The sequence below is a fragment of the Prionailurus viverrinus genome, chromosome D4 (assembly GCF_022837055.1).
Source record: "Prionailurus viverrinus isolate Anna chromosome D4, UM_Priviv_1.0, whole genome shotgun sequence".
Taxonomy (NCBI): domain Eukaryota; kingdom Metazoa; phylum Chordata; class Mammalia; order Carnivora; family Felidae; genus Prionailurus; species Prionailurus viverrinus.
Window position 1 is genome coordinate 47362673 of NC_062573.1, and position 16716 is coordinate 47379388.

At 38.0% G+C, this 16716-nt stretch overlaps 2 protein-coding genes across 7 annotated transcripts in view; one reads left to right on the forward strand and one right to left on the reverse strand.

The window, feature by feature from the left end:
- PSIP1 (PC4 and SRSF1 interacting protein 1) overlaps nucleotides 1-6956 on the forward strand; it is a 40157-nt gene extending 33201 nt beyond the window's left edge. The window contains exons 11-16 of one of the 4 annotated variants that reach the window (XM_047829504.1): nucleotides 1394-1449; nucleotides 2057-2127; nucleotides 2336-2437; nucleotides 2555-2768; nucleotides 4412-4523; nucleotides 5338-6956. In XM_047829504.1, the coding sequence (XP_047685460.1) occupies nucleotides 1394-1449; nucleotides 2057-2127; nucleotides 2336-2437; nucleotides 2555-2768; nucleotides 4412-4523; nucleotides 5338-5398 (616 nt within the window). In that variant the 3' untranslated portion in view covers nucleotides 5399-6956. Of the gene's footprint in view, nucleotides 1-7; nucleotides 518-1393; nucleotides 1450-2056; nucleotides 2128-2335; nucleotides 2438-2554; nucleotides 2769-4411; nucleotides 4524-5337 lie in introns of those variants that run through there. The other 3 variants (XM_047829506.1, XM_047829508.1, XM_047829507.1) reach the window with 3 other exon arrangements.
- Nucleotides 6957-9756: 2800 nt separating this feature from the next.
- The window catches only part of SNAPC3 (small nuclear RNA activating complex polypeptide 3), a 44528-nt gene continuing 37568 nt past the window's right edge, over nucleotides 9757-16716 (reverse strand). For 2 of the 3 annotated variants that reach the window (XM_047829510.1, XM_047829512.1), the window contains exons 7-9: nucleotides 14682-14846; nucleotides 11667-11774; nucleotides 9757-10439 (exon numbers count right to left, since the gene is read on the reverse strand). In XM_047829510.1, coding sequence (XP_047685466.1) covers nucleotides 10292-10439; nucleotides 11667-11774; nucleotides 14682-14846 — 421 coding nt within the window. In that variant the 3' untranslated portion in view covers nucleotides 9757-10291. The remainder of the gene's footprint in view (nucleotides 10440-11666; nucleotides 11775-14681; nucleotides 14847-16716) is intronic. The other variant, XM_047829511.1, reaches the window with a different exon arrangement.

Sequence of the window (16716 nt, forward strand, 5' to 3'; positions counted from 1 at the left end):
TGGACAGTTTTGCTCTGTAAAGCATTTCAGATGCAGCTTGTGTGAAATGCATTATGCAAAATAAAGTTTATTGTATTGTATTCCCAGCCAAACAACATGTAATCTACAGTAATAAAAAATATATCTCATTTTGGGCTCAAAGCATTAATCCAGTTACTGAAAAGAGAATACAAGTGGAGCAAACAAGAGATGAAGATCTCGAGACAGACTCATTGGACTGAATTCCCCCCTCCCCCCCCTTGATGGAAGAATGTTGCAGATTCTAAATTGAGGACTTCATTAATGGCATTACTGTGTTATGATTGTTAAAAAAAAACAAAAAACAAAAACCTGTAAGGTACACACTACATACTAAGGTCGGCCATCATTCCTGTTAAGTTTTTTTTTTTTGTTGTTTTGTTTTTTTTTTTCCAAGCTTAAGGTGAAGCTTTGTGTTTGAAAGTTAGAAGATGGTGGTTGTACATTATTTCATTTAGAAAATATAAAAATTCATTTTGTTTTGAAGCTAGGTGTTAAACTGGAATAGCTCTTATACCCCAGAGAATGGGGGCAGTTGTGCCCTTCCCTTGACATTCCTTTGTTGTTTAATTCTTTAGAATCTTAATAATTGTTTTTTTAATCCTGAGAGATTAAACAGTAGACTTGTTAAGAAAACAAAAATGAAACTGTAACCAAAATTTTAAAATAAAGTCTTTTTTAAAAAAAACCTGATTTTTAGATACTGTTTTGTTCTTGTCTATTTCAATTGGTTTACAATAGGGCCCGAACTCAAAGCCAAGACACTAGAAATTAGGAGTTGTTTTAAAGGGTTATTTACAGTAAAATGGTACTTTTTCTTTTGTATAATGGTATGTAAAAGTCAGTGAATGTCATTTAAGTTTGATGTATTGGCCAAACCCCCGTTTTAATACTATTGTCTTTGAACAGTCTGTTTAACCTTGAAACTTAACAACTCCTTCAACTGTCTGCCCTCTTGGAGATGTGGGAAAAGTTAGTCTGTTTTGACATACTACTTTTAAAAATAATTATGTAGAATTCATGAAATGTTTATAAGCATTCTTTTCCCACTATGGTATGTTTGTCCACTGACCCTGAAATTGGGTCTTTAAGCAACACACTATTTACTATTGGAAAAAAGTTTCACCATGACTAGCATCAAAATTATTTGTGATGCCACTGAAACACTAGATTTTAGCATGTTTTTACATGTGGTTTTTGTTTATAGTTAATGCTGTGGCATTCTAAAGTTGTATGCATTACAAGTCAATTCCTTGTGATCTAGGCTATTTTCTACCTTAAAAATTTTTTTAGCTTTTACATAAGGGATTGTGGGCATTTGGTAATCAGTCACAAAGTTCCAACGTTTTGAAATATTTGTGTTAACATTTGATAGGCAGAATAAAGATGAAGGAAAGAAGCCAGAAGTTAAGAAAGTGGAGAAGAAGCGAGGTTAGTTATTTCCCTTCCTAAGATGTATAAAAATTATACATAGAAAGGAAGTTATATATTTAATTTTTCATGTGTAGGTTTTTAAGACATTTCGTAAGAGTTCTCAAATCCCCTATAATTGTGCTTTTTCAGATCCCTAACGGATTCTATAGTCCTTGTATTTTAAGCATAATCAGGTGAACTTGCTAATAAGGAGTCATGCTTGCGGTTTTATTGCTCATTTGATGATCATGTTTTTGTAACATTGCCAAAAGTTAGATGTTTTCCCATTTTTGACAGATCTCATTGTTTCAGATTCTCTATTTGGTTAAATGTGTAAGGTGAAACAGCTGTCTAAGGATTGGCATAAAGGGGTTAATTACTGGATGCAGACAGCTTATTTTAGACACCTATGCAGCTAGAAGGTGATTTTTTTTTTCTTTAAATGATGAACGCTGCTTTCCTAAACACTAAAATGTGCCAAATAACTTCTTAGTGATCTGGGCAGATTACTAAGAACATTTTTAAAAATTCACCAGGTCTTGTCACTGTGCTTTGCTTAGTAGATTTATACAGAAATACGGGTTTTGGAAAAACTATTCACTGTGTTTCACATTTCAATTTATAGAAACATCAATGGATTCTCGACTTCAGAGGATACATGCTGAAATTAAAAATTCACTCAAAATTGATAATCTTGTAAGTGTTTCATACCTCACTTAAAAATCTAGTACTGCCTTTATAGCTTCATGTTCTCTCATGATGTTATAAGTATGGATAATTTAAGAAGTGGGACTATTATGGTTATTTTGTATTGCCTTGTTTGAGATTTTTAAAGTATTCTTTAGGAATAGATTATCCAGGCTGTGGTAATTAACAGTTATGACGTTACTGTTTTGTCATGAAGGACGTGAACAGATGTATTGAGGCCTTGGATGAACTTGCGTCACTTCAGGTCACGATGCAACAAGCTCAGAAACACACAGAGATGATCACCACGCTGAAAAAAGTGAGTGATCGTGAATCGTGCAGATTTTAAAAATTTTCTCATTACCACTTGGTTAAGAAATAAGGTTTTAAAAATCAGTGAAGAAAACAATTGTGAGTGTACATTTTGTTTTCTCAGATACGGCGATTCAAAGTTAGTCAGATTATCATGGAAAAGTCCACAATGTTGTATAACAAGTTTAAGAATATGTTTTTGGTTGGTGAAGGAGATTCTGTGATCACACAAGTGCTGAATAAATCTCTTGCCGAACAAAGACAGCATGAGGAAGCAAATAAAACCAAAGATCAAGGGAAGAAAGGGCCAAACAAAAAGCTAGAAAAGGAACAAACAGGTATGTGATAATAAGTTGTTTGCTGCTGGGACTGCTTTTTAAAAATGGCTTTGATATGTAATTTCATTAATATCTTCTCTGCATTAAATGATGAAGAGGTCTCATAAAGCACTTAGAAAAAGAGAAGCTAAGGTTAAACACTTAGGTTTTTCTTTTTCATTCAGTTTAAATCATTTTCATCAAGCTTAATGTAGTAGTAAATACTAGTATTTAGTAATAATACTGTGAACAGTTACTATTCTCTTTTCACTTCAATTAGGAAAAATTTCTGACCGCACAGTAGACAAGAAAAGGAAGTTCCAGGTCCCCATCACCTAGCTTCTGCGATTATTGCTCTGTTTTACTCTCATCAGGCTTCTCTGTGACCTCCCTGAAGATAATTTGGGAGCCAATTCCAGATACGCAATTTCCACCACAGATATTTTAGGGTACCTCTGTGACAGACTCCTAGAACCACAGTATTATTATCATTTCCCCCAATTCCATGTTATTAAATGTCTTAGGAGCTGCTTAATGTAGAAAAAATATTCAAAAGGAGTTGGATTGTTTTTACTCATTTATTAGGGAATGATGATTCAGGTCTCCTTAGAGATTTGTTAGAAAGTGCCCTCATCATTTAATTAGTAATAGGACATAAAATCGTGTCAATTAGTAAATAGTACATTTGACACTTTTTGTTCTAAAATACAAATGAGAGGGGCGCCTGGTTGGCACAGTCGGTTGGGCGACGGACTTCCCTCAGGTCAGGATCTCACAGTTCGTGGGTTCGAGCCCCCCGTCGGGCTCTGTGCTGACAGTTCAGAGCCTGGAGCCTGTTTTCGATTCTGTGTCTCCCTCTCTCTCTGCCCCTCCCAGCCCATGTACTGTCTGTCTCCTTCAAAAATAAACACTAAAAAAATTTTTTTTAATAAAATACCAATAAGAAATACAAAATTTTTGCTGTGATTCACATTTTTTTAAAAATTTTTTTTTTAACGTTTATTTTTGAGACAGAGAGAGACACAGCATGAACGGGGGAGGGACAGAGAGAGAGGGAAACACAGAATCGGAAGCAGGCTCCAGGCTCTGAGCCATCAGCCCAGAGCCCGGCGAGGGGCTCGAACTCGCGTACCGCGAGATCGTGACCTGAGCTGAAGTCAGACGCTTAACCAACTGAGCCACCCAGGTGCCCCTGATTCACATTTTTATAAGAAATAGAATAATCAGATGAAAAATGCTCTTTCTGGGGTGCTTGGGTGGCTCAGTCAGTTAAGCATCCGACTCTTGATTTTAGTTCAGGTCACGATCTCACCATTCCTGAGACTGAACCTCGTGTCAGGCTCTGTGCTGACGGTGCAGAGCCAGCTTGGGATTCTCTCTCTGCCCCTCTCCTGCTTGTGCTTTTGCTCTGGCTCTCTCTCAAAATAAAGAACTTAAAAAAGAAAAAAAAAAATCCCCGTTCTTGTACGGATAGAGGTATGTAGAGTAACCCTGCTTCTTACTGTGCCTCAGTTATACCCAAAAGATTACAGTGTAGTTTCAGATGAGGTACATTAAGTACTAGAGACCTCAGGGCCAGGTTTTATTTTTTATTTTGACTCTTTAGAGGATATCTTAAAAGCATTAGAAGCTCTAACGGTTTTTCCTTTGGAACCCTTCTAAAGGTTCAAAGACTCTGAATGGAGGATCCGATGCTCCAGACAGTAACCAAGCACAGCACAATGGAGACAGCAGTGAAGAAAGCAAAGACAAGCATGAGGCCAGCAGTAAGAAAAAGTGAGGACAGGTTTTAATGGGTCATCATGTAGATTTTTAATTCTTAAGTCACATTGCTGTTCCGAGGTTATTTGTAGAAGAATTCTATTTTGATCACTCAGTTCCTGAATTCAGGAAGCAAGACGGAAATCAAAAAGGCAAAAACAAAAAAATACAATTTACAGTTAATTTGCCTGTATGCAAAGGATTAGAGCTAGATGGTAGGATTCCAGTTTAAATAAGTATTCTTTGGATTTCTTTCACTGATGCAGCTCTAATAGTGACTTACATTTATACTTTCTTGAATTGTGACAGAATAATACAAAAATCAGACTAAAATCACAGGCTGTTCTCTGCTGCACCCACTCTAAATAACTAGTTAACTGAACTGGGGTTCTCCAAGTCTTGGCTTTGTTCTGCTACACATTTGAAGGGCTTGGAATCAGGCATCCCTTCTAATTCTGAAAGTCAGGGAAATCTTGTCATCTGTGTCTGTCACCCCTTCTCTTTATTAACGTTTATAATGTGTTGGTATCACAGATCTAACCTTTTCATGTTTTTCAAAGAGAATTCATTTTAAAGCTGGAAATGATGGAAAGGGCCTGGGCCATGATGCTTACCTGAGTTATTTTGTGTTTGATCCCAGTATTACTTTAGGAAGAAGACACAACATGGTCAAATAAAATTTTGAACAAAAGGAAGTCAAGATTATTATTTCTTTAATCTTTTGGTGGCCTTAAAAACATAATGCACAGATTTAATGTGTTTTTCCCCCTCCCCCTGAAGGAAAAGAGCCCCTAATCCCAGTTGACACACCTTTCTTTCCTTTCTTTAGGCCATCCAATGAAGAGAGAGAGACTGAAATATCTCTGAAGGATTCTACACTAGATAATTAGGTTGACATACCTGGAATATAAAGAACATTTGAGAAGTTTGTAATGGTTTTCATTTGAAATATTTAGAATGCTGAAAATTTTAAATTTTTATAAGCATAGGTTTTGATGTTGAAAACTTGTTTGGAGGGAGAAAAATCCCTTTATATTTGTTTAAAAGTAATTAAACATTATTGCTAATTGTACTTGTGCAGTATTAACAGCTACATTATTCACTAAGTGTGAGGGAAAACTCATTTAGGAAATGTTAAACTGCTTTTCCAGACATTGGTTGTAGCATAATTTCAATTAGTGTGTGTATGTTAACGTGTAATTGATAGTAGAAAAAAAGTTACATTTTTAAAACTGCTACTTGTATAAACCTTTCCTCTTTCCCAAATACTGTGGGTTTTGTGCATAGTTTTTACAAATATTGGATTTACCAGAGTTGTCTTTTCACTGTTTGTGGGTTTTGTAGAAGTTATGCATTTTTATGGTAGATAAAATGTTACTTCTATACAAGTACTCACTTCTTTTATCAAAAGTTAATTTTAATCTCACAGTCTACATTGTGCTACATTATTATCCTGCTGCTTTGTAACAATTTGTGGTCTGTATGCCTTTTTGTATGACAACTAGATACCCAACTGACGTTGAACTGACAATTCTACGAGGTACAAAACTCATGTTAACTTTCGAAGGTAATTTAGGTTTTATGGCTGGGAATTCAGTGAAGTCACATGACTTCCCTGCAGAAAGCAGAATAGGTATATATAGGAATGAATCTGGCTTTAGGGTTCTACCATCTAAGATCCTTTACAGACACTAGTAGCTGAAACTAAAAGTAAATGATAAAAGTTTATTTTTGAGAACTGTCTCAAGTTTCTGAATTTTTAAAAAGTCACACTCATTTAAGGAAGTCACTAAGTATTTTTTTAATTGGAAAAAAAATCCATGATTCTTACGCAGTAAATAGTAAATACTATATAAGAAAACTAACCTATTTGAAAACAAGGCTATATCAGAAGGGGATTATTATTTAGAGATCCTGCATGTGACAGAATTGTAAGGAGTTAGAAATACATGTTGCTCTGAGGCAGTAAGACAAAGTAAAGGAGTATTTCGATGGTCTGTATATTCATATATACGGACTTAAGTCAGGGTAAGCCAACGTTAACAAAACTTAAGGGTAATTTAGCAGATAGAATTTCTAAGATATTTTGAATATTAGGTCAGTTGGTGGTTTTCAGTAGCTAAGACACTTCTCATGTTTCAAAACTATGAATATGGGGAAAAGGCTTAATACTAATACCAGTGTTTGCATGTGACATGCATTGTATGTTTTTGACCTCTCAGGTAATTGCTTTCATCTATAGATGAAAAGTGTGAATTATTTCAACAGTTGGAGTTTTGCTTTTTGAGAGGTCTTACAATGGAACCAGGACCCACTGTTTTGAGGGAACTATTGATATTACACTATATCTGGTCCTTAATACAACTTAAATTTGAACAGATTTATTCTAGTTAAGCCATAAGTGTCAACATTGTAAACTTGTTTTGATTAAAGGATTTTTCTATCAAACTCTACTAGTAAATTCTTTGCTACTTAAAAATGTTTTTGGAATTCTGGATTTGCTTCTAGCGGAGTTAATTTCTTAACTTGGTATATAGGTTGTGTTGCCTGGGGAGATAGGGTAACAACTAAATCTATAGGAAGCTAAAAATGTTATTTTTTGTTCACCCTCCCCTTTTCTTCTGTGACCCAGCAGATTGATAACAGTTTTACTGAGAAACCACAGAATATTCAACTTCAGGAGATCTATATAATAGCTTTCTGATAACTTATATCTGCGTGTTTGGGCTGGCCTTGCTCTAAACCATTGACTTACATAGTGTTAAACGTAACTGGCCTTCTATTTTCGGTTTGTCATAGGCTGATTCACAGGTAACTACCACTGTGAGAACGCCTAAAAAGTCATAAATACCAATAACTTTCAGGAGCATTTTCTCAATTTAAATTGTGTATTTGGTCAAAACTCCAGTGCTGAACAAGTCAAGTCACCAAGATAATTTAAATGAGGTAGCTAACAAAAGTGGGGAAAAATTTTTTCTTTTGGTAGGTATAAACCACCTACTTCATGTCTTTTCAACCACTGGATAACATGTAAAAGAGTGGGTGTCTGGGTGGCTCAGTCGGTTGGGCATCTGACTTAAGCTCGGGTCATCATCTCACAGTTTGTGAGTTTGAGCTCCATGTGGGCTCTGTGCTGATAGCTTGGAGCCTGCTTTGGATTATGTCTCCCTCTCTCTCAAAAATCAATGTTAAAGTTTTCTGGAAAAAGAGAGTACATTGTGGCCCTATAGAACGAATTGTCTAAAGTTTTCTTAGCTGCTTTGGAGAAATTTCACAGGTACCATCTGAATTGGAGAAACAATGTATAAACAACTTGACTATCTCAAGCCTTCTGCTGTTTTATCCTGTAATTTCAAACAGTAGGAAGATATTTTACCCGCTTTTGGCTGATACCCGCTTTTGGCTGATAACACTGATTATAGTGTACCCACACACACTTACCTGGTTGAAGAGGTCGGGTCAAGATGAGGTCTGCCAACTAATCCTACATAAGAGCAAAGGCTTTTACAAGGCTGTGAGGGCTTCACTAACACCTTATTTTGTCCCACTGGTCAGAGAAAGGATGATCTATTGGAAATAGCAAACCCATAATTACAAACCTTAAGAAATGAACCGCTACGTAGGTAGAAATGTTTTTATCTTTAATTTAGTTCTCTAACCTTAGAGATGATAAAGATATTGTGACTGGATTGGGAGAAGGTAAAACTATCCTTACAAGATACCAGGGGTTGAAAGAAATATCCAACAATACGCTGGCAAATTCTGGGAGTAACAAGGTTAGCCTTTCTTCCTCTAGATTTCACAAGGAAATGATAAAAAGATATCAGAGCCTTTGTAATTTTGATGGGAAAGTTTAACCTTAAGAGCCAGCAGGACAATATTAATGATAAAGTAAGAATTTTACTAGCAGTAATATTTTAACTGACAGTCTTCTTCGTCCACTAAAATGAATTGATGGGCACCACATATGGATTAATGCTTCCACTAGGACAATGCACTTTTTGGAATTTTCTGTTTTGAGACTAGGAAAGGAAAATGAATAGAAGTAAACAGACCCTTGCATTAAGAACTATAAGGAATGCAGTTTAAAAATAAAGGACGCAGAAATTCATTTTTACCCCCTGGAACTTCTAGGAATTGGTTAAATCAATAGGTTTGTAGCAGAATTTTCAATCTGTTGAATTTATTAGCATCATTGGAAACATGAAAGTAAACATTTAGGCAGCAACTGAAGCCAGGCAAGGGAGGGAGGGATCTCTTAGTTCTTTATACTGATCCTCTGGTGGTGTATTCACTGAATGACTGAAAGAGACGGTCACTACACATACCAGAAACAGGTGCGTGTCCTCTGTACAGCAGTGGACTTAATTGGGTATGTGGTACTTAAGTCCACAAAACATTTCACTGCCAATCTTTTAAACATACAGGCTTAAAGGATTCATCAGTTTTGACTTGTAAATGTCTGCTCTTAACCATCCAGGGAATGTGGAACTCAATTGACTTTAAATGAATAACCTAGAAGAGAGAGCAGAATTTATGACACATTTAAAAGGAACAATTTTACAGCATTCTTAGAAGTCTTAAACTTTCCACCAAAATTTCCAGGAAACATTTCAATATAGACAACTAGATAACTACAATTTTCTCTAATGACCTAGATCTTGGAATTCATCAAAGGTGTCCTCTGGACCAGAATGAAAGAGAATAAGTAGGATTATCCGAGTGGGGGGGGGGGGGCAGAAAAATGAAAGAGCTGGGCCAGAAAACCCCTGGTCCAACTGATTCTGATAGAATATTGGGTATTCTTGCCCAAGAATGAGTGATCCTAGCAATCCACAGGATCTTGACTTCCCATGCCCCACCCATGTCCCAGTGGTCCTAGTACATAAAATCCGCTATTCTTAAGATTTTATTTTTAAGTAACCTCTATACCCAACGTGGGGCTTGAACTTCTAACCTGAGATCAGGAGTTGCACGCTGTACCGGCTGAGCCAGCCAGGTGCCTCAAAATCTGCTATTTTCTTTTAATAACATTAAACTGAAAAAATTCTTGCCCAAGAAATCAATCTTCAATTTAAAGGTTACTTTTGTGAAGGTAGGAGTATATACTCAGGATCCTTTTACCTTCATTATTCACGCAGTGAGTCTCATTAAAATGTTTAGTGTGCCTACTAGTTTCTAACAAAACAAAACACTATAAACAAACCCACTGTGAGAACAGATTACACAATAGCTATTCTTAATGCTGTTATTTGTTAAATCTACTTTTATTCTTGTTCCTCATTTTTATTACAGATAATTGATGTTTACCTTGGAAGCCTCACGGTACAAGGTGTAGCTCTGTACAAGGTGTAGCTCTTGCACTCTTCAAAGAATTTTCAAAATACTCCCACCACTTGATGTATCATTAACTGAATTTTTCTAATTACAGATTAGCAAAAACCACTCTGGACACAGAATGAATAGACAAGCCACAGACTGGGCAAAAATCAGAACACTTGAATCTGACAAAGGATTTGTATTCAAAATATATAAAGTACTCCTACAACTTAAACACACTTAATGGGCAGAGGCACTAAATAATCACCATATTTTGGAATAAATACTAAACTAATGTATTTCTAAACACAAGTTACTTTGTAAGGAAACCTGTGATCTGAACTTGTGCAGGGGGGTGGGTAACTGGCTGATTGTTTCGGGTGGATCCTGTTCCTCGGTGACATGTTGTGGAAATAAAGTAACCATCCACAGGGTAGTTACTTCACAAGGGTGTACTTTTGTTATTAATTAAAGGTTCCAGGATCAACATAAGGATAAGCAAGGAATTCTCCCAGTTTGTTGCCTTCTGAATCATAGTGGAGCATCCGAAAGCAAACATCACAAAAGAAACATGGGTCCTCTGGTGCAAAACTGTCATTGTTCGTCACCCATCTGTAATTTAAAAAAAAAAAAAAAAAAAAAAAAAGATGTACATCATTACAATGGACTTTCTTTAACATGCTGTAAGTTATAACTCGTGGTAATGTGTAAATATAACATTCCCACTATTGCCTTATCATTCTATCTTAACAATACTTTATAATCCTTTATATTATTTTATGTACGTATGTGTATATGTGTGTGTATATAGATAGATAAATACAGATGTATATTATTACCAATACTCTGCAAGGCAAAAGGGCAACTTAACAGAAACCCTGTAGAATGCTGTTTCTCTGAAAGATTTCTTAAAGGTAAGTAGAGAAAACTACAAATTCGTATGTGAATGTGTCATACACTTCAGCCACGACTCACTTATCCTCCAAGTAACTTAAAATTTACACCATTTTGAAAAACCCACAATATATTAGATGCTACAGACCTGATAAACTTTTGTGTAAACCAGTAAATTAGTACTGGTTAATTTGCAAACTCCAGCTGTTTTACCTAGAATTCAGGTTAAAATGTTACAGTGTGTATACAAATGGGAATATGGGTAATATTCAACTGATACTTTGTTTTTTGGCCTGAAATGTTACTGGTCACAGTGAGATGAAAAGACTTTTTCAGTCTATTTGAATTCTGCATCTCCTGATATGTTTTTACATTCCCTGATTGCCAGTTTGGTAACCGATATATCTCATGTTTTCTTATTGATCATTTAGAAAAGCATATTTCAGTGGGGGCAGGGAGCCCAAAAGAAATCTACGATAAGCAGTTACTCTCTTTTCTTCTGAATGCTTCTTTCCAACTATGATCCAGTTAAAAAGCAAACTCAATGTGAAGTACCACAGAGTAAAAATTTTACGAAACCGTATTTTAACCTCATTATATACATGAGACGCTGTGTTATTTTTTCACGGAGGAGAAGCTGTGGATGAAGCTTCTTTTGTAAATTTCAGACACAAGACACAGCGTGGCTCCCTGATGACACAGAATTGATTCATCCAAAGTCTGACCCACCCCTGGACTTTCATTACATATTATTTGTTTCCTTACTGTTTAAAAATGTTGTAACCTACTTTGCAGCACTTAACCTACCAGATAAAACCATTTCTATTTATACCTCCAAAGTAGAAGTCCCTAGATTCAAATTCAAAATAGGGAAAATTGAAATACTAGAAACGGAAAGTACTTGACTACTGAAAACCAGGAATTCCCAAATAATTATGAACTTACCTGGCTGTGTACATTTTACAAACAAAACATTTTCTGGTCCATAACCAATGCTTCTTGATAAGAAGGGGATAAAGCGTCCTATCCAAGCAGTCATCACGATGCACAAGCCTTGTGTACATGAGAAGTAAATGAAGATATTAAAATGCAAATTGGTGTGATCTGTAAAGAATTAAATGTATCTGTACCTCAACATTAACATAGTAGGTATATTTTTCTTTTTTTTTTTTTCTAAAAGATTTAGGTATAAACTCGTTTCACTAGGTCTGACCAAACCGTTCCACAAAAACATTCTCCGAAAGATCATTTTGGATTAAACAATGTTTTCTTTCCTGTGAAACTTCCCAAAGCTCTTTATGGGGATATGCTTGAACTAAGAGGGAGTATATCTTAAAGATATTCCATCAGAGAGCCCCTGCTTTACTCAATACCTTTTTATGAAACATAGTTTGGGCACCTGTTTTACCCACTTGGTTCTGTGGTACATGGCTCTGTTTACTGTCCTCTTTATTAAAATCTAAATCTGACTCCTGGTATAATGTGAGCTGACAGGACTTCAGTTTTAGGTGTCAGAATCAAGTAAACTGAAAACGGAAGGCACTCTCAACTACACCATTGATCGGATGACTGGGTTTGAATAAGTCCCTGAACCATGCTGGACCTCAGATTCTCCACCCCCAAAATGAAGGGACTGCACAAGAGTATTCTGAATGTCCCTGACAATTCTAAAATGTAATGATTTTCTTTTAGTAAGAAAGGGTAGCAATATATCAACTTTACCATCAGCAAATGGTTAATACACTTGTAACCGTTTACCAAGTCTTAGATTTTAATCCACCTAGAAGGTAAAAATGATTTGTAGCCTAAAACTACACTTAGAAGTTCCGTAAAAGGGGCACCTGGCTGCTCTGTCGGCAGAGCAAATGACTCTTGGCCTCGGGTGTGTGGGTTCAGGCCCCATGTTGGGTGTAGGGATTACTTAAAAATACAACCTTGGGGGACCTGGGGGACTTAGTCTGTCGCGCATCCAAATTTGGTTATCAGCTCAGTTCCTGATCTCGCAGTTATTGAGACTGAGCCCCGCATCGGGCTCCACGTTGGGCACGGAGCCTGCTTGGGATTCTCTCTCCCTCTGCTTCTATCTTTCTCCCCTGCTTGTGCTCACTCGCTCTCAAAATAAATTTAAAGAGAGAAAAGATTCTCCTCCTGCCCCTCTCACCTACTTGTGCACATGTTCTCTCTCTCTAAAATAAAAAATAAAATCTTTTAAAAGACAGTTAAAAAACTTTAAATCTTAAAAAAAATTGTTTTTAGCTCCTTAGAAAAGTCCCATGCTGTAGATGCTTAGTAAGTGTCAACTGTTTCCCCACGTTGCCTCGAGTGTAAGGACTGATAACGCTCGCTGTTCAGTAAGAAATGTAAAATGCGGGGCCTGGGCGGCTCAGTCAGCTGAGCGTCTGATTCCCGATTTCGGCTCAAGTCGCGATCTTGCAGTCAATGGGTTCGAGCCCCGCATCGGCTCCGCGCTGACAGTGTGGGGCCTGCTTGGAGTTCTCTCTCTCCCTCTCTGCCCTTCCCTGCTTGTGCTCTCTCTCAAAATAAATAAACTTAAAAACACCCATAAAACTAAAATCATAAAAAACTGGATTGCCTCCCATCTTATGCTAATTCTCAGGCACATTCCCCTTCATTTGAGTGACAGCTTCTGTAAAATTTAACACATTATCAAAGAAACGTACATCATTTCAAGGCCTATAAAGCTCTCCTGGCTCTGGCTTGAGCAATTCTTTTTCCCTCAGGGCAACTGTTTTTGCATTCTTAACGGTTTCTTTTAAATTTAGGTCCTCGACATTCCTCTAAGGAACCAGACTAATTCTGGTAAAATAATTGCATGCTCACATGCTGCCAAACTAATGCTTACACCTAAACCACACAACTGACCGTAGGCGCCTTTTATGGCGTAACACGTGGCTTTCTAGCTGCTAATCCCCTCGTGTTTGCATTTGCTTAATGAGGTTTCGATGCACCTGTCGCTAATTCAGTTCTGTATTTCCTGACAGAAGGACAGACGTGCTCTCCACGTGTGCTGTGCGTCAGCGGGAGGTCTGGCACTACTAGACGTGCTTCCCGAGCTCTCGGCCGTGCCCCAGTCTTGGGACTAAGCTGCTCGAGAGCTCGGCTACGTGGCCATCGTGCTGGGATTTCCCTTTCCTGGGAGTCCCTGGGAGTCCTCCTCATGTCTCCCCCTATTCCAAGGTTTACTCTTTGTGTCAAGTACTTCCTCTGGGAGCTCCCTGAGAATGAGTGCACGGGAGGTCAGATGTTCGGAGAGACCGGTCCCTAAGACCCAAGAGAAGTGGACACAGGGATTTGTCCGGGCATCGGTTCCTACCACTGGTATAATAAAAAGCACGGGTAGATCTGTGCTTCGCATAAAACATAAAAACAGTCCCTCGGAACCAAAGCAGGGAGAGAGCAGGGCTTATTCCTATATGTTGATCCTTCATACACTGAGATTCCGAAATAAGGAGATGACTGGCCTTATTCATGAGATGCCAGCTACACAAAAGTTAGCTCATTTTAAAATAAAAGGAATCTGATTTTAAACCACTTTGGTCCTTCCCCCTTTATACTTATGAAAGCATTAAGACTTCACATTTGTCAAAGATGAGAATTACTCTTCCCTTCCCCCAGTTGCTTTTAAATCTTAAAATTCTGGCAAAGAGACAAGAAACTTAGACGTAGTTGCAAATCTGGCAATAAGCTAAGGGGCTACGTACAAAGTGGGTGGAGACTGCCTGTCTAATCCTCCAAAGGAGACACTTCTTTACAGATTTTCAACCCTCCGATAACCAGTAAAGTATTTATCACAGATCTTCCCAAAAGAAAGCGTGCAAATGGGTGGTTATTCTATGGAAAGTGGACAGTTTTGCTGCTCCCAAGCCAGGCTGCGGTGACTAATTTTATTCCTCATATTAAAAACAAAAACAGAAAATGCTGCCAAATGCTGCCACTTACCTTATGTCAGTGATGACGACAACATGCTCACAGTCTCCCTGGTGACAATATAAGTAAGGAAAACCCAGTTTAATATACAAGTCATTGAAGGTAAAATCTTCCATTTTAGCGGTCTGAAATTTTCCATAGCCTCTATCATGGGACTCTGACCACTCAATGATAGTTCTGAAGGGGGCAAAAAGGCAACGGTATTTCATTACTCCTCAAAAACCTAGAAATGACAGAAAATGCTCTATGACCGCAACTATTTCTTAAAACCTGGCTCACTCACTCAACGACAGTTGCCGTCTTGAGGCAAAAATCTTAGTGGTTGACACATGTTGAAATTAAGAACTCTGGATTCTTGGGGCGCCTGGGTGGCTCACTCAGTTAAGTGTCCGGCTTGGGTTCAGGTCATGATCTCACGGCTTGTGGGTTCGAGCCCCACATCGGACTCTTAGCGCAGAGCCTGGAGCCTGCCTGGAATTCTGTGTCTCCCTCTCTCTCCGCCCCTCCTCCGATTGCGCTGTCTCTGTCTCTCTTTCAAAAATATTTTTTAAAAATTTTAAAAATAAAAACAGGGGCGCCTGGGTGGCTCAGTCGGTTAAGCGCCGGACTTTAACTCAGGTCATGATCTTACAGTTCGGGGGTTCAAGCCCCACATCAGGCTCTGTGCTGATAGCTCAGAGCCTGGAGCCTGCTTCGGACTCTGTCTCCCTTTCTCTCTGCCCCTTCTCGGCTTGTGCGCTCTAAAATAAATGTTAAAAAAAATTTTTTTTAATAAAAATAAAAAAAGAACTCTGACTCCTTCTGTATCCATTAGAGCAACAGTTCTCAAAGTGTGCTTCCTGAAGTCAAAATTATCTTTATGAAAAAGTGTCATTTTCCCTTTTCAATTCCTATTCACTCTTAAAGGACCGATAGCCCAGAAGCTACTGAATGGGAAATGGAGAATGCCCCTCCTCTCATTTTGTTGTGGAAAAGTTATTCCCCCCCCCCCAAATTATTAATGTTAACATTTAATGGGATCGTTTAAATTAGCGGATATTTAGGGGCGCCTGGGTGGCACAGTCGGTTAAGCGTCCGACTTCGGCCAGGTCACGATCTCGCGGTCCGTGAGTTCGAGCCCCGCGTCGGGCTCTGGGCTGATGGCTCAGAGCCTGGAGCCTGTTTCTGATTCTGTGTCTCCCTCTCTCTCTGCCCCTCCCCCGTTCATGCTCTGTCTCTCTCTGTCCCAAAAATAAATAAACGTTGAAAAAAAAATTTTTTTTTTAAATAAATTAGCGGATATTTAAATTATTTCTTAGTTTCAACCTCGAATACGGTAAACATGGATAGCTATAGCCCACATAATCAAAAGCTCTTTGGAGTCCACAAGTATTTAGAGTAGTGAGGAATGCCGAGAACAAGTCTGAGAACCGCCACATTAGAATACACACACAAGTTGCTCTAATGAAAGAATGCAGATAAACACTCAAGAAAAAATACACATATGTACTCTAGTCACTGGGACACTGACAACATAAGTATGGCCTAATTAACATGGTCATTAGCTACAGATTTTTCATATTATGTACTTAACCATGGACTTACATACTCCCATCGGGCAAAGAACAGTATACACTGGACAAGCAGAAAAAATAGTCAACGATTAATTTACTGCTATCATCTAAATATGAAAGAGACTAATAAATTCTTTAAGTGGGATTTACATTTTTTTTTTTTAGATTTATCTATAACTCAATACAAGATTTGCTGTAAATTGGCTTTTTTTTTTTTTTAAAGTTTATTCATTGTGAGAGAGACAGAGGAGAGCACAAGCAGGGGAGGGGCAGAGAGAGAGAGAGACAGAAGCCCAAGCAGGCTCCTCATTGTCCGCACCGAGCCCGATGTGGGGCCCAAACTCACAAACTGTAAAATCGTGACTTGAGCCAAAATCAAGAGTTGGACGCTTAACTGAGCCACCCAGGCGCCAAGTCTTAAGCAGCCTCCAGGCCCAGCAGGAGCCAGGTGTGGGGCTCGATCCCATGACCCTGGGATCCTGAGTCAAGCTGAA